Genomic DNA, 21,308 nt, shown 5'->3' on the forward strand with positions numbered 1-21,308 from the left:
TTAAGGAAGGTTGTTTATTAGAATTTCATAATTGTTAAGCAAGTAAAAATTATTGCTGTTTTCCTTTGGTAGTGCTTATTTATGCATTTTATTATGTTTAGTTAAGTGATGCTAGATTTATTATACAACAACAATGTGCATTTAGGATATTTCCCAGTATTTTGAAAGTTATTGTAATTTTTATGTAGCTTTCTGTGTAAGAACATAAAAGCACATTGTGAAATTATGAATACTGGTTTTCTGTTATAATGGCAAGAATAATGGACTGTATTAACAGAAGATATTATCTTGGCAAGGGTAAACATACCTGTCATACTGAAATAATGCAGTGAATTTATTTAACTAACTTCGAAAGTTTTTTTAAAGAAAAAAACAAACTAGTTGTATGTAGGACAAGAAACAACAACAAAGAACAAGTTAAATGGAGGAAAAATAAATTGAACCATTCAATCAGAAAGTAAGTTCAAATAACATTGACAGCAACAAAAATATTCTTTTCATTTCCTTTGTAATGAAAGAAGTATGCACACAAGCTTCTGATATTACATAATTCCATTCATAGCTAGTCATGAGATCCATTACTCTCTTTTTTTCCCAGCAAAAGTATGGCCCCAAGGCAGCAAGCTATGCCCAGAAACAATCCTGCTCTGCTGTTCTAATATCTCCTGTCACAACAAGGCAGTTGTAAAAAGTATCATTTATGTTACAATGATATACAGCTATGTTACAATAATATACAACATTCTTATACTTACCACTTTAATGTAGTTTCTTCAGGGACTTCCTTACCAGCTGTTGAAATATAAGATTTTCCTCTGTTCATCTTACTTTTATTGACATTCTGCTTCCAGTTTGATGGATTTAGTACTCTTTCTATGCTTTCATTTAATGATACAGTATCCTTTTTAGTGTGACTTACATCAGCCACATCTGATATTTTCATTGACATACAACATTCTTCCCAGGTGGTCAACTTTGCAGCTGCAAATAGCTCAACTTGTAAACAGAAAAAAAGATGTCTATTGCTCTGATAGCATGTCTTATGTGATGCACTGCTGTATTCCAGTGAAGATGCAACTTTGCCAAAAATGTAATGCACAACCTTCTTTGAGGATGTCTTAAAATGTAATTAGCTGAAGGATATTTAGCAGAAAATAAACTATTTTCATGTGATGTGACTTCCAGTTCCCATGAACCATGAACCTTGCCATTGGTGGGGAGGCATGTGCGCCTCAGCAATACAGATAGCCATACTGTAGGTGCAACCACAACACATGGGTATCTATTAAGAGGCCAGACAAACACGTGCTTCCTGAAGAGGCTCAGCAGCCTTTACAGTAGTTGCTGGGGCAACAATCTGGACAACTGACTGATCTGGCCTTGTATCATCAACCAAAATACCCTTGCTGTGCTGGTACTGCAGATGACTTAAAAGCAAGAGGAAACTACAAACGTAATTTTTCCTGAGACCATGCAGCTGTACTGTGTAGTTAAATGATGATGGCATCCTCTTTGTGGCCGAGCGGTTCTAGGCGCTTCAGTTTGGAACCGCGCGACCTCTATGGCCGCAGGGTCGAATCCTGCCTCGGGATGGATGTGTGTGATGTCCTTAGGCTAGTTAGGTTCAAGTAGTTCTAAGTTCTAGGGGACTGGTGACCTCAGATGTGAAGTCCCATAGTGCTCAGAGCCATTTTTGAATCCTCTTGTGTGAAGTATTCGAGAGGTAAAATAGTCCCCCATTCTGATCTGTGGGCTGGGACTACTAAAGAGGATGTTGTTATCAGAAGAAACAAAACTGGCATTCTACAGATCGTAGTGTGGACTGCCTGATCCCTTAATAAGGCAGGTAGGTTAGAAAATTTGAAAATCGAAATGGGTAAGTTAAAGTTAGATGCAGTGGGAATTAGTGATGTTGGTGAAGTTCAATGGCCAGAGGAACAGGACTTCTGGTCAGGTGAATACAGAGTTATAAATTTAGGATAAAAAATGAGTAATGCAGGAGTGGATTTAATAATGAATAAAATATAGGAACATAGATAAGCTAATATGAACAGCATAGTGAATGCATTATTGTAGCCAAGACAGACACTGAAGCCCACACCAATCACAGTAGTTATGCCAACTAGCTCTGCTGCTGCTGCTGTTGATGATGATGATGATGAGGTTGAAGAAATGTATGGTGAGCTAAAAGGAAATTATTCAGATAGTGAAGGGAGATAAAAGTTTAAAAGTAATTTGGGTCCGGAAGGAAGAGAAGGAAAAATAGTATGTGAATATGGATTGGGGGAAAAGAATGAAAGGGGAAGACTCCTGGTAAAGCATAATCTAATCACAGCTAACACTTGGTTTAAGAATAATGAAAGAAGGTTGTGTACATGGAAGAGATCTGGAGACACAGGAAGGTTTCCAAATGATTATATAATGGGAAGCCAGATTTTGAAAACAAATTTTAAGTTGTAAGACATCTCCAGGTGCAGATGTCGACTGTGACCACAATTTATTGGTTATGAACTGTAGATTAAAACTGAAAAAACTGTGGAAGGTGGGAATTTAAGGAGATGGGACTTGTATAAAATGAAAGAACCAGAGGTTGTAAGGAGTTTCAGAGGGAGCGTTCTGTAATTATTGACAAGAACAGGGGAAAGGATTACAGTAGAAGAAGAATGGGTAGCTTTGAGAGATGAAATAGTAAAGGCAGCAGAGAATCAAGTAGGGAAAAAGACAAGAGCTATTAGAAATCCTTGGGTAACAGAAGAGATATTGAATTTAATTGATGCAAGGAGAAAATATAAAAATGCAGTAAACGAAGCAGGCAAAAAGTGATACAAACGTCTCAAAAATGAGAGTGACAAAAGTGCAAAATGGCTAAGCAGGGATGGCTAGAGGACAAATGTAAGGAGTTAGAGGATTATATCACTAGAGTTAAGATAGATACTGCCTACAGGAAAATTAAGAGAGACCTTTGGAGAATAGAGAATGACCTGGATGAATATCAAGAGCTCAGATGGAAAACTGGTCCTAAGCAATGAAGGGAAAGCAGAAATGTGGAAGGAGAGTATAGAAGGTCCATACAAGGGAGATATACATGAGGTCAGTTTTATGGAAATGGAAGAGGATGTAGATGAAGATGAGATGAGAGACATGATACTGCATGAAGAATTTGACAGAGCACTGAAAGACCTAAGCTGAACCACGGACCTGGGAGAAGACAACATTCTGTTATAACTACTGATAGCCTTGAGAGAGAGACAGCCATGACAAAACTCTTCCTTCTGCAAACAAGACATATGAGACTGGTGAAATACTCTCAGACTTCAAGAAGAATATAGTAATTCCAATTCCAAAGAAAGCAGGTGCTGACAGGTGTGAAAATTACCAAACTATTAGTTTAATAAGTCACAGTTGCAATATACTAACATGAATTCTTTACAGAAGAATGCAAAATCTGGTAGAAGTCGACCTTGGTGAAGAAGAGTTTGGATTCCAGAGAAATGTAGGAACATGTGAAGTGATAATGACCCAATGACTTCTCTTGCAGGATAGGGTAAGGAAAAGCAAACCTACATGTACAGCATTTGTAGAGAACACTTTTGACAGTGTTGACTGGAATAGTCCCTCTCAAACACTGCAGGAGGTTGGTGTAAAATACAGGGAGCAAAAGGCTGTTTAAAATCTGTACAGAAACCAGATGGCATTTACAAGAGCTGAGGGGAGTGAAAGGAAAGCAGTGGCTGAGAATAGAGTAAGGTAGGGTTGTAGCCTATCCCCATTGTTATTCAATCTTGATATTGAGCAGGCAGTAAAGAAAACAAAAGTAAAATTTGGAGTAGGAATTAAAGTCCAGGGAGAGGAAATAAAAAGTTTGAAGTTTGCTGATGACTTTGTAATTTTGTTCAGAGACAACAGAGGACTTCGAAGAACAGTTGCATGGAGTAGGAAATTAGGTTAGGAAAGGCGACACTCAGTGTAGTAGATGAGATTTTCTATTTTGGCAGCTAAATAACTGATGATGGTCAAAGTATAGAGGATATGAAATGTAGACTGGCAATGGGTACAAAGGTATTTCTGAAGAAGAGAAATTTGCTAACATAGAGTATAGATTTAAGCGTCAGGAAGTCTTTTCTGAAAGTATTTGTATGGGGTTTAGCCATGTACACAAGTGAAACATGGATGATAAACAGTTCAGACGAGGAGAGAATGGAAGTTTTGAAATATGATGCTAAAGAAGAATGTTGAAGATTAGATGGGTAGACCACGTAACTGATGAGGAGGTACTGAACAGAATACGGGAGAAGAGAAATTTATGGCACAACCTGACTAGAAGAAGGGATCAGTTGGTCGTACACATTTGAGACATCAATGGATTACTGATTTAGCACAGGAGGGAAGTGTGGGGGTAAAAGTTGTAAAGGTAGTCCAAGAGATGAATACAGTAAGCATTGTAGTAGTTACTTGAAAATGAGAAGGCTTGTAATGGATAGAGTAGCATGGAGAGGAGCTTGAATCAAATGAGTCTTATGATTGAAAACTACTACAGCAACACAAGTTCTAGAAATAAAATTTTCATTGCAAGGCGTAGAATATGTGTGTACATTTGTTGACAAATGGTCAAGAGTCAAGATACAAAAGAGAGTTTTCTGAGTCACTGTCTATGCTAACTTGATAGAGAATATAAAACACAATATTTCAGCTATTTTCTGGAGTTCTTAGATATGACTGTGTAGCCAATATGGAGGATAAAAATTCAGTTTAGATCCAAAAAGATTTGCTATAAATGTAACATAATGGTAACAGTTACATGAAAAGTTTAAAGAACACAGTGTCTCCCTCAATAATTCAGTTGAGTTAAAAAAAGAGGAAGATATGGCTGTTGAAGGTGAAAAACGTGATGATATCTGTGGTGAAGACGATTGTCTAGAGATGCTGGAGAATTTCCCATTCATTGACAACACACATTACTGGACATGATATGAGATTACCATCACACTGCACATAAACTAAATTTGTGTGATACAAGTAGTATGAATCCTATATTTCAAAATGTTGATGAAAATGGAGAATATACAGATTTATTCAAAGTGCATTCCAAAACAGTGTGCATTTTTATTAAGTAACAATGGAAATTCTTCCAAAATCAAAATTTCAAAAAGATGTTTGAAAAGTAATTTTTCTAAAAATAAAACTAAAAGCAACAAAAGTACTTATGATTTTTAAATGTCCAAGAATAGGAGTAACAAATGTTTTTAGGCTTGAACTTAATCTTTTATTCATACACCCTTTTATCAAAAAACAACAAATAAATATTTTTACTGATGTAAATTAATAATCGATTGAGTCAGTAGTCTTATTTGTTACCAATAAATAATAAAGATGTATTGTACTGCCATGTCATATAAGATTGTGAGTACTTGAAGCAAAGGTGACCATTCATCAAAAAGCACAAGTGTTGAATGTCAACAGGTGCGCAGTAAAAAGGACGAAAACTTGTTGGCTCTCAGAGTAATCTTTTTTCGAGATAGAGGACACCCATACATAAACAACTTATGCCTCTACATGGTGCTGGCTGGATGAGCAGTAGTCATCCAGCTGCTGCCAGGAGTTTTCCCAATCATAAATTCATTGGTCCAATTGGCAACTGCTAATGTGTGTCACCTATTTGTATTTCTATTCCTGTTCACATTCAATTTGCTGCCCCACCAGTTAGCCACCTCTGATTTAAGTTAGGATTATAGCTCTACAAACCTTCATTCACACTGTTTTATGAGTGTTCTTTCCTTACAACTGCTACACATTTTTTCTTGGTTGCTGTATTTCTGCACAGAAGAATTTTTGAGAAAATTCCATAAACTGAAAATAAAATTTTGTGTTAACCTGTTGTATCTGTCAGTTGTCTAGCTGCGCTCTTCTTCTTCTTTTTCTTTTTTTTCCAGCTAGTAGGTAGATGCACTTCTTATGTCACATATTTTTATTAGTGGGACTAAGTACTGAAGTGTCAGGTCACAAATCTAAAAGTTTGGTTTTTAAACTTCAGTAGATCTTAGGATTTGCTCTGTCACTTGCTGCTTCTTTCACCTCTGGCAGTGGTATGTAGATGTGAAAAAGCCAATTTGTACTGCGGTTTGTAGTGCATGTTTAACTGTAGGCCCCATTACAACTGACTGGGTAAGTTTGTTGGAAGATATGAGGAGGATATGCCTAATAATGATGCATTGTGGTGTTCAAACTAAACTTTCGATAGAGGTCACCTCTAATTTAATTGATTATTAATTCATGAGTCATCTGTTGCTGCATGTTAAAAGCCCACATAGTGTTGTTCAGAAACTATAAGATGCGTTAACAAAAATACAAATAATTTAATATCTCAACAGCAATAGGTTCCAAGTGCCTGTGAATGCACATAGCTATCAAGAAAGATCTTTCTCATCATGATACAGTGAGGCTTCAGGAAATATTAGATTCTTCTAAAAACTGGGAAAAATATTGACACACAAATGTTTGTTCAGGATGTAAGCCATAAGAGTAAATGTGGTTAGACTTCTTTATGGCAGGAATGAAAAAACTGAGCGAGCCCCAATTGGGTTAGCTGTTAACAGGCAGAAATCCAAATGTGATCAAACAAGTATAACTCATGCTCGAAAGTTTTGAGTTGAATAGTGTTTCCAAAAAATTGGATTTGCAGAAGATTTGGTCTCATTATGTATTGAGCAAGGTATAACTTTCAAAGAAAAATTTGAATTTGTTTCCTCTTGTCAATCCTAGCCCTAAGGATGTTGGTGTTAACATGTTTTTCATTGTTGTTCAGTAACTGTGCTGCATTTCTACTTTGTCGACAAGATACTGAACTCTAAATATTCCTTCCTTTTCTTTAGATCTATTCCTTGTGAGGATGGGGGACAGGTTTTGCTGAAATAGTTATTTTCTGTCATTCTAGCAGTAATTTGTTTAGTCCTATAATAAATTTGCTCATGAGAGGTAAGAATAAATATGAAAAAATGTTGTATGATTCCATTGAGAGCCCACTGCACGGTTGATAATGATTATCCAGAAGTGTGGCACCTGCGCTTCATGCCTATACAGCTGAAGTATGGCTGGTCAGACCCAAAGACTTGAGCTTCCTGCAGTGTCTCAGGTTGGCGTACATGCAGTGTCTCAGGGATGAAGGATGCCAGTAGAGCCCCTGCCAGTGTCACTGCACCCAGTACCGCAAATGGCAGCCATGGTTCTGTCTTTCCCTGCAACATATCAACAATTATATATTGTCAGCTCTGAAGCAACTGCTATGAGTTTATTCAGTGTGAATAAATACTGTAACGTCTGGTATTCTGCAGAGCTGTCTTCACGAAGTGTTCAATCTGAAAGCAAGGACAGTGAAAGACTATCACTATTTTGCTATCTCAGGGTTAAAAGTCATAAGTCTCTGTGCTTGTTATTGGTCCACAGTTAACATTTAAATTTCTGATGAATCTGTTGTGGTCTACGTTTGTGTGTGCTGCTAAGAGTGTCACATTCACTCCCAGAAGTACACAGGAATCTGTTTTTAGTTTACTTCTTTCACAAGCACCAACTTTGCATTAAACTCTGGTCTTGTCGAGGTAAAACTACATTCGATACAGTCAGTTCCACAAGAAATTGTACGCTGTTATCTGTATGAAATATAAGACACCATTATAAATATATGTTTACATGGAAATATGTGTTATTACTAACTGCACAATTACCTAATAGTTAATACAATAACCACTGATATTGATTATAGCTTGGCACCTTAGTCCTTTCTCTGGTAAATCACCCATATTTCCAACAAATATTGTTTGACTAACTTTGCAACAAGTGTCTTTGACTTTTTAAGAATCTTAGCAGCAGCTCCATATGAAAGCTTTGCTCCCCGTGGATGATTTACAAGGAACATTGCCTTGAGATGTTTAAGATATTTTACACTCATTTTACACTGCAACCAACAAAACAAAACATTCAACTCTCACACTGTTTACCTATACACTGTGCAAAAGCACACTGATTACAGATTTGAGACCACCACCAGAGATGTTGCTGCGGACGCTACATTTAAAATTATGGCGTACACTTTCATGTGGAACTGACTGTAACTGTTGACAGCTGATGATGAAGTGGTACAGTACTGTGCCCTTTGTTGGCAGTAAAGTTCTGTGGTCACCACACTGACATTTGCCCACACTCTTGTTACTTGCATTCTATATCGTAAAACTAGGTTTAATTAGTGCTCATTCATAAATCATTTCCATCTATTTTCATCTGATAAGACTAATTAAATGTCTGTTCCTAGGAGTTTGTCGTGTGGTAAGTCAAAAACTGATTTGGTGAGATATCAGTAAGAGTTGGCTTTAATTTGTGACTATGATGGTACCACAGGCCATCTGGTCAAGCTGCTTTCCTCAGGTCTCAGGTTTGTTTCAAAAGTATACAAGTTCGCATAAATTATGTATAAACATGAAAACAGTGACATCTTGTTAAAACTTAAAGAAATTGCTGTGAAATGTTGTTACCATCTGTTCCAATAAATTTATCACTTGTAAATCAACAGCACTGCAGTCTGTTTGCCTCATCTGTATGCAGTAGAAAACTGAATTTTGAGAGTAGATGGGCATTTAGTGCTCTGAGAGTGAGAGAACACAGCTGGAGTAACAATGAGCGAAATCACCTTCCAGACCAACTGTGATGGAGGATGGCAGGCAAGTCAAATTCAGACAGATGTGACCGGTTGGTCAGGTGATAGTAATTCCGTTATTAGCTTGGAACAACAGTTTCTAGCCACAGCATTAACTGAGGTATATGGTGTTCGTTGCTGTCCAATGTTTCTGTTATGATTTGTAAAGGATTGTGGCCTGAGCCCCATTTGAACAATGGCTTGTTCTTGCTGCAACACTTAGAAAGGTGATGTTGAATGCTTTACAGGTAGAGGCTTTGAGGAGGATATATCCACACATTTGAACCAGCCATGTGGATACTTTCCACCACTCAACACAGGAGTGTGTGTTGGTAATGAAAGCAGCAGTATCTGCACTGGACTGCATATCATTATGTTAATGTATGAGTTCCTGTTTATCTTAGAATGACAACAGATGTGATTTCACGTGTAGCTGTGGTGCACAGATGTCATGTTTGGTGGTGAAGGATGTGTAGTTTAATGAACAAAGTAAGAGCATATGGACTATCAGACCAATTGTGTGATTGGATTGAAGAGTTCCTAGATAACAGAACGCAGCGTGTCATTCTCAATGGAGACAAGTAAGAGTGATTTCAGGTGTGCCGCAGGGAAGTGTCATAGGACCGTTGCTATTCACAATATACATAAATGACCTTGTGGATGACATCGAAAGTTCACTGAGGCTTTTTGCAGATAATGCTGTGGTGTATTGAGAGGTTGTAACAATGGAAAATTGTACTGAAATGCAGGAGGATCTGCGGCGAATTGGTGCATGGTGCAGGGAATGGCAATTGAATCTCAATGTAGACAAGTGACAAGTGTGATGTGCTGCGAATACATAGAAAGATAGATCCCTTATCATTTAGCTACAGAATAGCAGGTCAACAACTGGAAGCAGTTAATTCCATAAATTATCTGGGAGTACACATTAGGAGTGATTTAAAATGAAATGATCATATAAAGTTAATCGTCGGTAAAGCAGATACCAGACTGAGATTCATTGGAAGAATCCTAAGGAAATGCAATCCGAAAACAAAGGAAGTAGGTTACAGTACGCTTGGTCGCCCACTGCTTGAATACTGCTCAGCAGTGTGGGATCTATACCAGATAGGCTTGATAGAAGAGATAGAGAAGATCCAACGGACAGCAGCGCGCTTCATTACAGGATCATTTAGTAATCGCGAAAGCGTTACGGAGATGATAGATAAACTCCAGTGGAAGATTCTGCGGGAGAGTAGTTCGGTACGGGCTTTTGTTAAAGTTTCGAGAACATACCTTCACTGAAGAGTCAAGCAGTATATTGTTCCCTCCTATGTATATCTCACGAAGAGACCATGAGGATAAAATCAGAGAGATTAGAGCCCACACAGAAGCATACCAACAATTCTTCTTTCCACGAACAATACAAGACTGGAATAAAAGGGAGAACCGATAGAGGTTCTCAGGGTACCCTCCGCCACACACCGTCAGGTGGCTTGCGGAGTATGGATGTAGATGTAGATGTAGATGTAGTTACTGCCTTAATAGATAATGAGTTAAACATACAAAAGATAACACTGTTCCGAACAGGACTCATCTCGTGGACAAATTCCTTTGACAGCTTACACTACAGCACCTGGAGTGGGCAACTCAATTTGGGAGGTGTATTGCTGGCCACATCCTTGTGACATTGTACTTAGAACAGCTTTCAAAGGAAAATTTATATATTTGCTGTATAGCCCTTACACACCACCATTAACGGCAGCACATGTCAGTGTTGTTATGTGTTGCCCCCCCCCCCCCCCCCCCCCCCCGTCTCCCCTCCACACACACACCATTATTGCCATTGCTTGTGCTATATGAAACACACATTATATGTTTCAAATGTGTTCTAAATGGAACTGTGTTTCACATTTATTATATTGCATCGCATGCTCTTTGGTTAAATTTTTAATCGCATTTGACACATTTTTTCCCATATTTTCATTCGTGATCTGTCAACAATTTATTGAAATTTATTTGCTTTAATCATTGTGTAGAGGAGTTAGTTTAAAGAGGGAAAACTATTATGCACAGAATCTAGATGAAGATGTTACATATTTTATTTGTGACTGACATCAGCCCAGTACAAAAATATATACAACATAAACCATTATAAAAATATGAAAAATAATAATTCCAAACAATTATCAAGAAAACAGCTGAAAGGGTCAGGGTGAGTGGTTGGCTGATGGGTTGAGTGGAAAACTGGTGACAGTAAAAAATGACTTTATTAACTTCACTACACAATGTAGTGATGCAAACAAGCCTCTCTCTGTTGTCTTCAGCTGGTGCTAACTTATGGGCAGCAGCTTCCACATTGGCTGCTGGGCCAGTGCCCTGCATTGCTGATGGAAAATCTGTGGGAGGCCAGCCACCTTCAGAGGCCACAGCCATTGACTTCAGTGGCATGCTGCATCCCTCAGCATTGTGGAGCCCCCATGGCCCTTCACACTGCTCAGATCTCTGCAGTGGCGAATGAAGATGGTTGTAGTAGGGTGTGACTCACTGCTCTCAGGCAGCAGTCAGGTAGCATGGTGGTGGCGACTCCAACTAGAAATTCAGTGTCGATGGTAGCAGGCATGGATGGGAGGTTGGCAGGGCTGTGGCATTAAGTCCAGTGAAGGATGTAATGCTGGCACACCTCAGTCTCAAACCAATGGTAGCTGCTGGTGCCAGTGCCCTGTCATCTCGATGTCCGGTATAGCTCTGGTGTAGTGGTGTTGCTGGCTTCTGGCGACAAGAAGTGATCACCTGACTCAAAATTCTGGCTATACAGTTACCGTTTTCCGGTACAGTTTACTGCTGCTCTCGGATGTCTTAGCTTTGCAATCCTCTTGTGTGTCTGTTATTGTGACCCAATTCTCACTGCACTGGTGGCTACTGACTCACAGCTGTTAACACAGTGCTCCACGGTGGCTTCCACAATACTTTTCATTACTTTTGCTAAAGACTTATAACTTTTGCTGCAAGACTGGATAGTGGCACTACTGTATCCTAAATTTGTAAAACAAGTACATAGTACTAAATCAGCTACTCTTAATTACTTGAGGGTTCAGTCTACGGGAACTGATTTACCCATGACTTGAGTTCTTGCATAGCTCTGTACATATGAATTAGGCAGAGCAAAATAACAGTCATCACTGCACTAGGAATTGCAATACTCAAGGTCATGGTTACTAGATGTATACCATCCTGACACTGTTCTATGTACACAAATGATTTCTGTGCAGTGATCCACCCCTCCTGTGCTTCTGTCATCCGACTTGAATCGTCCTTGATCAGTTCCCAAGTGTTGTTGTGGAAGGCATGGTTTTGTTTGGAGAACATTTCTATAAAGGTTCTTCTGGTCAATACTGCTGTGACCGTATTACAGTCAACAGAGTAACCCCCGCTACAGTATCTAGTATATGAAACACGGGCCCTGTAATTACACACATAGTACAACTGATTAACCATTCACTACTTCGCAGTTTTAAAAACTTTGCTTCCATGAGGTTCCCTCACTTACAGCAACAAGCAACCATCAGTATGTCATTGTATACTGAGTATATCCTAGGTAAACTGGCTTTTGGAATTATGGTTCAAACCTGATCACCTATTTTTGGCAACATTGTCCCTCCATTTTAATCTGAAGAGTGGCATGATGCACTGGCTCCCTTTCATTGTAATCTCACGAGTCTGTCATATGACGACTATGCCACTCCGACATCTGTGGAGCTCACCTTTGGTTATCAGCACGTGTCAATCTCTGTCTTCTGCTAACAGAAGCAGCCCTTCCTCTCTCCCTTGCACAAATTTTCCACTTGTCCTTTACTTCACGGGGTAAGTGTGCATCATGTTAACACCTAAACACCACATGCATGTCTTTCACGAGCATCTTCGCTGATATGTACAACCGCACACTATCAGTTGTTACATCCACTCTAGCACTATGGTAGTAGAACAGACAGTTCTGGCTGCCTGGCTCCCCTATTAGCTGTAATTCTGACAGTAATTCTCCTTGAGCCTTCCTCAACTCTTTCATATACTTTTCTGGTGACAGCAAGATGGGACTTCACCTCCCAGGTGGCACTTGATGGACAGCTTCGTGCAAATTCGGAACCCTCTCGTGTATCTCACATGCTATACCCTATTGACTGCAGTAGTTTCATCATTGTTAGTCTTGTATTTAGTACTTGCATCTGTGTTTGTTCCACTTTCAAATCTGTTTCAGAGTGGATGCTGAGGCTCTGACGTAGTCCATGACTTCCTTAGTCATCTTTGGAAGCACGTATGTGTTGACCACAATCTAGATGAATTGCCACTCCACAAGTTAACTTTATTTGTTGCCACTAACCCCCTTGTGGTCTCTGCTGTTTCATTCAGTTTGCTTACTTGCATCTGCTGTCCTGAAGATGGTCTTCAGTGGTCTACTACCAGTGTCTCTTGTCCTCCCCCCCCCCCCCCCCCACCCCATCTTCACTCTCCTGAATCTGTGCAGTACCACTCCAATCAACACCTGCATCTGATTCTTTAGCCGTGTTTATGCCCCAATCAGTTTCCTGTGCTCCTTTAAACCTCTCTTGGTTTCCGAGTACTAACTGCTAACTGTTGTATCCCTGAAGATACCTCCTCCAGCCTCTTAAGTTCTTTCTGCATCCCCCATACAATAAATACTAAGCCGAATCACCCTCTGTGACTGGATAACACATTGTCTGGTTGCCTGGTGAAGTGAACTCCTCCATCCAGTTGATGATCTTGCAGTGTCCCACTTCGCTAGAGATCAGAAATGATCTCTGTATACTCGCTTTAAACTCGCCAGTGAGTCATGTACTGTTACCTCGGAATTTACTATCTCCGTGTGCCCATCGACTCAATTCTTGAGTCTCCACAACAGCTCACTTGTCACCTGATTCCGTTGTTGGGTACAAGTGGGCTCATCTCATTCAGAAAGGAGAGTGAGTACATGATTTTGCAATAGTAGCCCCATACTCGTGGCATTACCGCTACATATGCAGTTGTTTTGAATGAAATTTCAGGCATTAAACTATAAATAACTATTAATTTATTTCACACAGTTGTGATATCAGCTTTATAGCCATTCTCAGGAGAAAGTTGAAAACTGCAAATATCCAACCAGTTTAACTGAAAAAATCAGTTTTATACCAAAGTAACGACTTATCGACTAGCTCTTTTATTACATTTATATGGATAAAATATTTTTGACGACCATTGAGAATTTATTTTAATATTTGATATCTATTCAGAGAGTTTCTGTTACATTGACGTACATAGTCCATGCAGGATATGGTGACCGATGCGCAGTGACCAATTTTCATCCAAAGCACTGAGTGAGTTGATTCATTTGTTGAGAAAGGTAGGCCAGTACCATTTTTGGCCGGTCATTGACAAGCTGTGATGACAGAATAGAGTCTTTCTGTAATGATTTTACAGAAACAGTTTTGCATTATTTGTGACTTTATGTGTGAGCTTCATGATGACATGGCCATCATGTTGCTAATGGTTATAGTTATTGTGATATTTGCACTGAAGTAAGACACTATGCAAAATTCAAAATATTTTGCAACAAAAAATAGGAGTTGCTATGATTTTGCATTTTGTGCATATTACATAATACATTGCTGCGTATGAAATTAAGCTACCATATTGTATTTTTCCTTAGACTTGGGTGGGGGATTTTATTTGTCACCAATATCGAGAAAATTTATCTGATGTAGTACACTCGTTTGTGATCACTCCCGCCAGCGATAAAGCCAGAATGAAATATATAAAACATTCCTCATGTTTCATAAATGGTTTGAAATATCGAAATGGAATTTTGGCAAATGATAGCACACAAAGAGGAGAGTATTTTGCCATATGGTTTTTATGTGAAATTTCATTATCTATTGTACTATTCTGCTAACTGCGGAGTTTTTAGATGGAAGAATGTAATTTTCAAGGCCGTCAGTAGCTGGTGAAATAAGAAATTCTGTGGGACAACATAAGTGAAGACATTACACGTTTATTTTGTACTGAGCATGTGCTTTTTCATAATGTATTGACCTTACTTTTCATCAGTTCCTTACTTAATAAAAATAATGAACCACTGTTTCAGAACTCTTTCATAATTGCATGTGCACAACATGTTGGTGAGGTGACATTGTGTAAATTCTGCTATGTTTTGGCAAAAGAAGCAAATTTTAACATGGCTAGAAGATAAATGTAGGTTTTACTCAAAATTCGCCACTTGTGGCATTTCTCTGTTAAGTTACAAATGGTTAACAAGGCAAGCAAAAATAAATCACTTTTTCTGTTGCATTTTCAGTGGAATTCTTTTTAGATGCTAACTGAAACACTTGGACGGTAGATCTTTTTGAATGGTCACCATGCAAGTGTGGGCATATAGGTGCTCTACTTAATATGTACAAGAAATTGAGCATAGGCTTCAGTTTAGAACGGCAGTTCCCCTACAGCACTTGACATTTTCCCTACAGCACCTGCCAACAACTCCCACCAACATCGCCCTCCCCATGCATTTCCTGCCATCTGCGCATCTACTGGATATGGTATTCTGCATGCACTACATACAAATTCATGGCATTACCGAGTCTGTACCAACAGAACAACAAAACATGACATGAGGATGAAATGCTATCTCTCAGTGGTGATAAAATTATTGAAATAAATAACAAAATTGAATGATAAACTACACATCTTGCTGTTAGCCTTTAAATGCAAATGAATACAGAAATAGCACACTTTTTTGTCAGAGGGATATAACAGTGACATTGCACTAAGCCCAGTTTTTGTTTGATGTAGCACGTTTGTTTTCTCATGGTGAAGTTGGAATAAACAAGAATATAACTATTTTGTTTGCCTTGGATCAGATTCATGTGTTTTTCATCTGAAGTGAGAAACTTATTCCAGGTATTGCTCCTTCTCTAGTGGAACACATTTGCAATTGGGTACTTTGCATCAGTTAGTTTTCTTCTTACACCCACCAATAGTCCCATAAGACATAGCTTCATTAAAGGGCATATGATCCCAACAGTCAGTGCTACTTTACAGCACAAGATTGTGTACTCGCCTTCCATATTAACAATAAGTGACAACTAGCTTTACACTCCTACAAGCTTTTGTGAGAGAGGAGGAGTCAATGAGTATGAAGCTACTCTAGCACCACAGTTTTTAGACTTGTCATATTTGTAGAACTACAGTGAGAATGAAGGAAGCCCATTAGTACTGATGTAACAGTGGCACCTTGGTTTGTGAAGTATGCAGCCCAAACATTAGGCTTGTGCTCGCTGTGTTTCTGATCTCAGCCCATCTGCCCCTGGCAAAGTGGTACAACACTGCCAAACTAGCATTTTTCTTTTCCACTCCTTCTCTTGTATGATAACCTGAGGATAGGGATTCATATCAACTCTCCACCCAGAAGCCTACTGTCTTCAAACAGCATGTCTTAACATACCCTAAAACAAACATATAACCTATGTTAATGTCCTAGACTATTCAAAAAAGAAAAATATTTCAAAATCACAATACATACCAGTTACTTCTGTAGCATCAGTGCATATTGAGCATGAGGTATCTTAACCTCTTTCCTGTTGCTCATCCATCCATTTCCTCCTCTTTGCCTTTTTCCTTGCTGTCACTAATAACTCTCATGGAATTGCCTGTGGCTCACCCTTGAATGGTCATAGACACTCAACGTACATAGTTGTTCTTGTCGGCAGCTGCAGTTTCACATTTACTTGTGATGTAGTTTCAGTTATTTGGTGTGTGGACAGGTGCCTTGTTAAAAACTTTGTAGTTTTTCCTTTCGGAGTATATGAGCTTGACAGCCTCACCCACTGGCCTGTTCTATACTGAGGTAATGTTCCCACTTGCTTCAGTGCCTCCTCCTGCTTCTTTAAAACCTTAGTATTTCCTTGCTGGACCTTTCTCCACACCTCCTACACTGTTCGTGCAAACTCCCAGTCTCTCTCTCTCCCTTTCTACCTGTCCTCTTTCTGGCCAAATCATGTCACGGTGACTGGATCTTCTCCCCATACACCATGTTAAATGTTGTCAACTCTGTGCCAGTGGGCAGTTTGGAGTTGTACACACTAACTACGAAGGGTAGATACGTGTCTCACTCTAAATTGTGTGCATTCATGTAATAACTAAGCATTTTTCCAATTGTCTGATGGCAATGCTAAACCACTGTTGCCTGCCATACTGTTTACACTCTTTGTTGGCACTCTGTGCTGCTTGCCATTTTCAGAGGTCCTGACCTAGTGCCTGCATTACCGCTATCTTCCTGCTCAATCAATCCACATTACCATATTTCTTCCCAGGTTTGTGAATTACTTCATACTCAAATTCACTGAATTTCAATGCACACCTAATCAGTATACTTGGTGGGCCCTTCAAGCCTAGTAAACACTTCACAGCAGCATAGTCCATCACTTCCTTGAATTTTATATCATACAGGCAACACTGGAAGCATGTTACTCTGTACACCAAGCTAAGCATCTCTATCTTCATTGTGCAGTAATTGCTCTCTGCTCCATTCAACTGTCTTAATATAAAGGAAGTAGGGTGTTCCAGACTACCCACTTCCTGATTTGAACACACCCAAGAGCATGATTGGATGCATCACATGGTATTAGGTTTGCAAACACCAACACTGGACGTGACAGTAACACTTTTGTTAAATCAACAGCTGCTCCCCCCCCCCCCCCCCCCCCCGATATTCCTTTGAATGTACAAACATAACACCCTTTTTCAATGATTGCATAAGTGTTACCCCTTCACAAATGTCCTGTACTAACTCACAAACCCCAGAGAAGACTGCAACTCCTTGGTTGTTTCTGGTACCGGAAAACTGCTTGTGCTAACCTAGGTTCGGTTCTTAGACCATTATTAATAATGATATGGCTCAAAAAGTTGACTCCCTCGAGTGCAAAGTGACATTTTTCTGTGCTGAATGTCAAACAGGCTGCTTTTGAATACTCGCCTCAGACATCCCTTGAAAAGACTGTTATGTCATCAAGATACACTGGACATGATGCAGTTTCAGTCCTTTAAGCTCCCTGTCCAGTAAATGCTGGAAGTTTGCTGGTGCAGTTTTCAACCTGAAGGCATCCTTCTATATTGGTAGTGTACCTGTGGTACAGAAAACACTTTCTGGTCTGCATCTACATCTACATTATACTATGCAAGTCACCTAATGGTGTGTTGCAGAGGGTACTTTCAATACCACTATCTGATCCCTCCAACCCTGTTCCAGTCACGAACTGTGTGTGGCAAGAATGAGTGTCAGTAAGCCTCTGCATTCACTCTAATTTCCCAAATTTTCTTTCTCAATATGCAAGATGTATGTGGAGGGAAGTAATATCTTGTCTGACTCCTCCTGAAAAGTGCTCTCACGACATTTCAATAGTAAATCTCTCTTTGTTGCACAATGCCTCTCTTGTAATGTCTGCCAGTGGAGTTTGTTTAGCATGTCTGTAAAGCTCTCTTGCCAGCTAAACAATCCCATGATGAAACCCACCACTCTTCGTTGGATCTTCTCTGTCTCCTCTATCAGTACTACCTGATAGGGATCCCAGATAGATGAACAATACTCAAGAATCGGGCGAACAAGTTCCTTATCAGCCACTTCTTTCGTGGATGAGTTACATTTCCTTAAGATTCTTCCGATGAATCTGACTCTGGTATCTGCTTTTCCCTCTATCATTTTACTTAAGGTCACTCTGGATAGTTATGCCTAGATATTTTACAGCAGATGCTGTCTCCAGCTGTTTGTCATCAATAGTGTAGCTGTATAGTAGTCGATTTCTTTTCATATGTATGTGCAATATGTTACATTTATTTACATTCAGGGTCAACTGCTAGATCCTGCACCATTCATCAATTCTCTGCAGGTTGTTCTGCAAATTCTTACTATCTTCTGGCGTTACTGATAGACAACTGCATCATCTGTGAATTGCCTTAAAAAGCATTTGACACTTTCTACTAGGTCATTTATAAATATTGTATACAGCAATGGCCCTATCTCACTTTCCTGTGGTACGCCAGATATTACCTTTACATCTGTTGATTTTGTTTTGTTAAGAGCAACATTTTGAGTTCTATCTGCAAGAAAGCCTTCAATCCAATCACAAATCTGCTCCAATACTCTGTATGCTTGTATTCTTTTCAGAAATGCGGGACAGTGTCAAATGATTTACTGAAATCGAGGAACACAGCACCAACCTGAGCGCTGTTGTCCACTGCGTTGTGGATTTCATGGAGGAACAGAGATAGCTGAGTTTTGCAGCATCTCTGTTTGCGAAATCAGCAAAATCGATGTTGATTTGTATAGAGAAGATGTTCATTTTCCAGAAAGTCATAATTCTTGAGCATTATACATGTTCCATAATTCTACAACAGATTGACATCAACAATATAGGTCTTTAATTGTGTGGATCTGTCCTACGGCCTTTCTTAAAAATAGGAATGATCTACGGTTTCTTCCAGTCATTAGGTACCCTTCGTTGCTCAAGCGATCTACGGTAAATTACTGCTAGAAGTGTAGCGAGTTCTGTCGCATAATATTTATAGAATCTTATAGGTATCTCATCTGGTCCTGACACCTTTCCACTACTAAGTGATTGTAGCTGCTTTTCAGTTCCATGATCAGTTATCTCAATATCTGCCATTTTGACATTTGTACGACAATTGAAAGGAAGGACAGTGTTATGATCTTCCACAGTGAAACTGTTTCAGAAGACTGAATTCAGTATTTCAGCCTTCTCTCTGTTATCTTCTGTTTCGATGCTGGTGTGTTGCTGAGAGAATGAATAGATGATTTTTGACCCTGTTACTGATTTTACATGTGACCAAAATCACTTAGGGTTTTTACTCAGGTTGGTTGAGAATGTTTTACTTTCAAAATCATTGAGCACTTCTCTCATTGGTCTCCTTATGCTCATTTTCACAAAAGCTGATTTTGTTTGTCAGCTGGCTTTTTAATTCTCTTGAATCAGAGACGAAGTGCTCTTTGTTTGTGTAGTGCTTTTCTAACATAGCTATTAAACCATGGTGGATCATTCCAATCTCTTAAAATCTTACTCGGAACATACTTGCCTAGGGTGTATTAAATGATGTCTTTGAATTTTTTCCATTTGTTCTCTACATCTTTGCTCTCATCACTGAATATTTGAAGCTGTCTGCTGTGATATACTGAAATTTGTGTCTTGTCACCCTTGCTGAACAAATGTACCTTCCTACCTTTCTTAACATTCCTTGTAGGACCAGTCGTCATAGATGCTGTCACAGCCTTATGATCATTGATACCTTCCTCTGCATTAACTAATTCGATGAGTTCAGGTCTGTTTGTTGCCAGGAGATCTAAGACGTTACCCTCACAGGTTGGTTCTCCATCTTCTCCAGAACAGTGCCACATGAATCCCTCTCTCTGACACCAGTTTTGATGGCATAACTCTCCCAATCTATACCTGGCAAGTTGAAGCCACGCTCTGATGATCAGGAAGATTATTAATGATATTCTACAAGTTCTGTCTGAAATGCTTTACAACTACAGATCTAGACCCAGATGGTCTATAAAAGCATTTGATCACCATTTCTGACCATTCTTTGATAATTTCACCCAGATTAATTCACATTCAGAATCTGTGATAACTTTGCTAGATTTTATTGAATTTTTTAGTGCAATAAACACGCCACCACCACTGGCCACTAACCTATCCCTGCAATAAACATTCCAGTCTGAACTTAGGTCCGGTCTATCTTCTGGAGACATGTGTAAATGCTGGTACCCACTCCTTAAGTCAATTGCTGAGAAGTTCTGGCTTTGCTCTAGGTTATCTATCATTTCTATGATGTTTGGAATTGGATAGGCATTCTTCATAGCCTTACTTTTCAAATGAGGATAATTGTGACAAAAGCGATACTTCTTTGAGCAATCCATAGCATGATCACAATCTCCCTCCCCGTGAGAGCTACTACTCTCTATAAATTCCTCCAAAACTGATTGCGGTGATTATGGTATTCTGCATGGCCTTCAATGCTTTGTTCCATGTTGGAATTTTGTGTTGCGTTACTGGCATAAAAGGCAGTGGCCCTGAGGAAGGGGGGGGGGGGGGGGGGGGGGAGACACATGACAGATCATGAAAATCTAGCAACAGCAACATCTGCATCTCCACCCTTCCCTTTAAATGATCGCATTTCTCACAAAGTGCAGTCCCGGCAGTGTCCTGTAATCTCTTATAGCCTATACCCCATGTGTGGTAATCTTCCTCATCAGGAGTATCTGGTGCAGCCAATAATTTTCCCTTCAACAGCTTAACCTACTCAGCACCAAAATTATCCACATTGATTGGCACTGCCTTGCCTCCATTGCTCTCTTGTATGCATACAATAATGTATCACCAAGCAACACACTGTATCCATTATTTCATTATCTCCCAGTGGTGCTACTACACAAAATGTATCAACTGGTAAGTCAGGCTCCACTTCCACCTATAACCATTTTCTGGTGCCTCCCAATGCATGATCATGAAGATCAAGCCTTAATGGCTGGCTGCAGTGGCCGAGCGGTTCTAGGTCTGGAACCGCATGACCGCTACGGTCA

At 39.4% G+C, this 21,308-nt stretch overlaps 1 protein-coding gene across 1 annotated transcript in view; it reads right to left on the reverse strand.

Annotated features, from left to right (window-relative positions):
• Positions 1-5,158: 5,158 nt before the first annotated feature.
• LOC126269513 (solute carrier family 22 member 7-like) overlaps positions 5,159-21,308 on the reverse strand; it is a 132,942-nt gene continuing 116,792 nt past the window's right edge. The window contains exon 9 of the mRNA XM_049973999.1: positions 5,159-7,232. Coding sequence (XP_049829956.1) covers positions 7,038-7,232 — 195 coding nt within the window. The 3' untranslated portion in view covers positions 5,159-7,037. The remainder of the gene's footprint in view (positions 7,233-21,308) is intronic.

This window comes from Schistocerca gregaria, chromosome 1 (assembly GCF_023897955.1).
Source record: "Schistocerca gregaria isolate iqSchGreg1 chromosome 1, iqSchGreg1.2, whole genome shotgun sequence".
Classification (NCBI taxonomy): domain Eukaryota; kingdom Metazoa; phylum Arthropoda; class Insecta; order Orthoptera; family Acrididae; genus Schistocerca; species Schistocerca gregaria.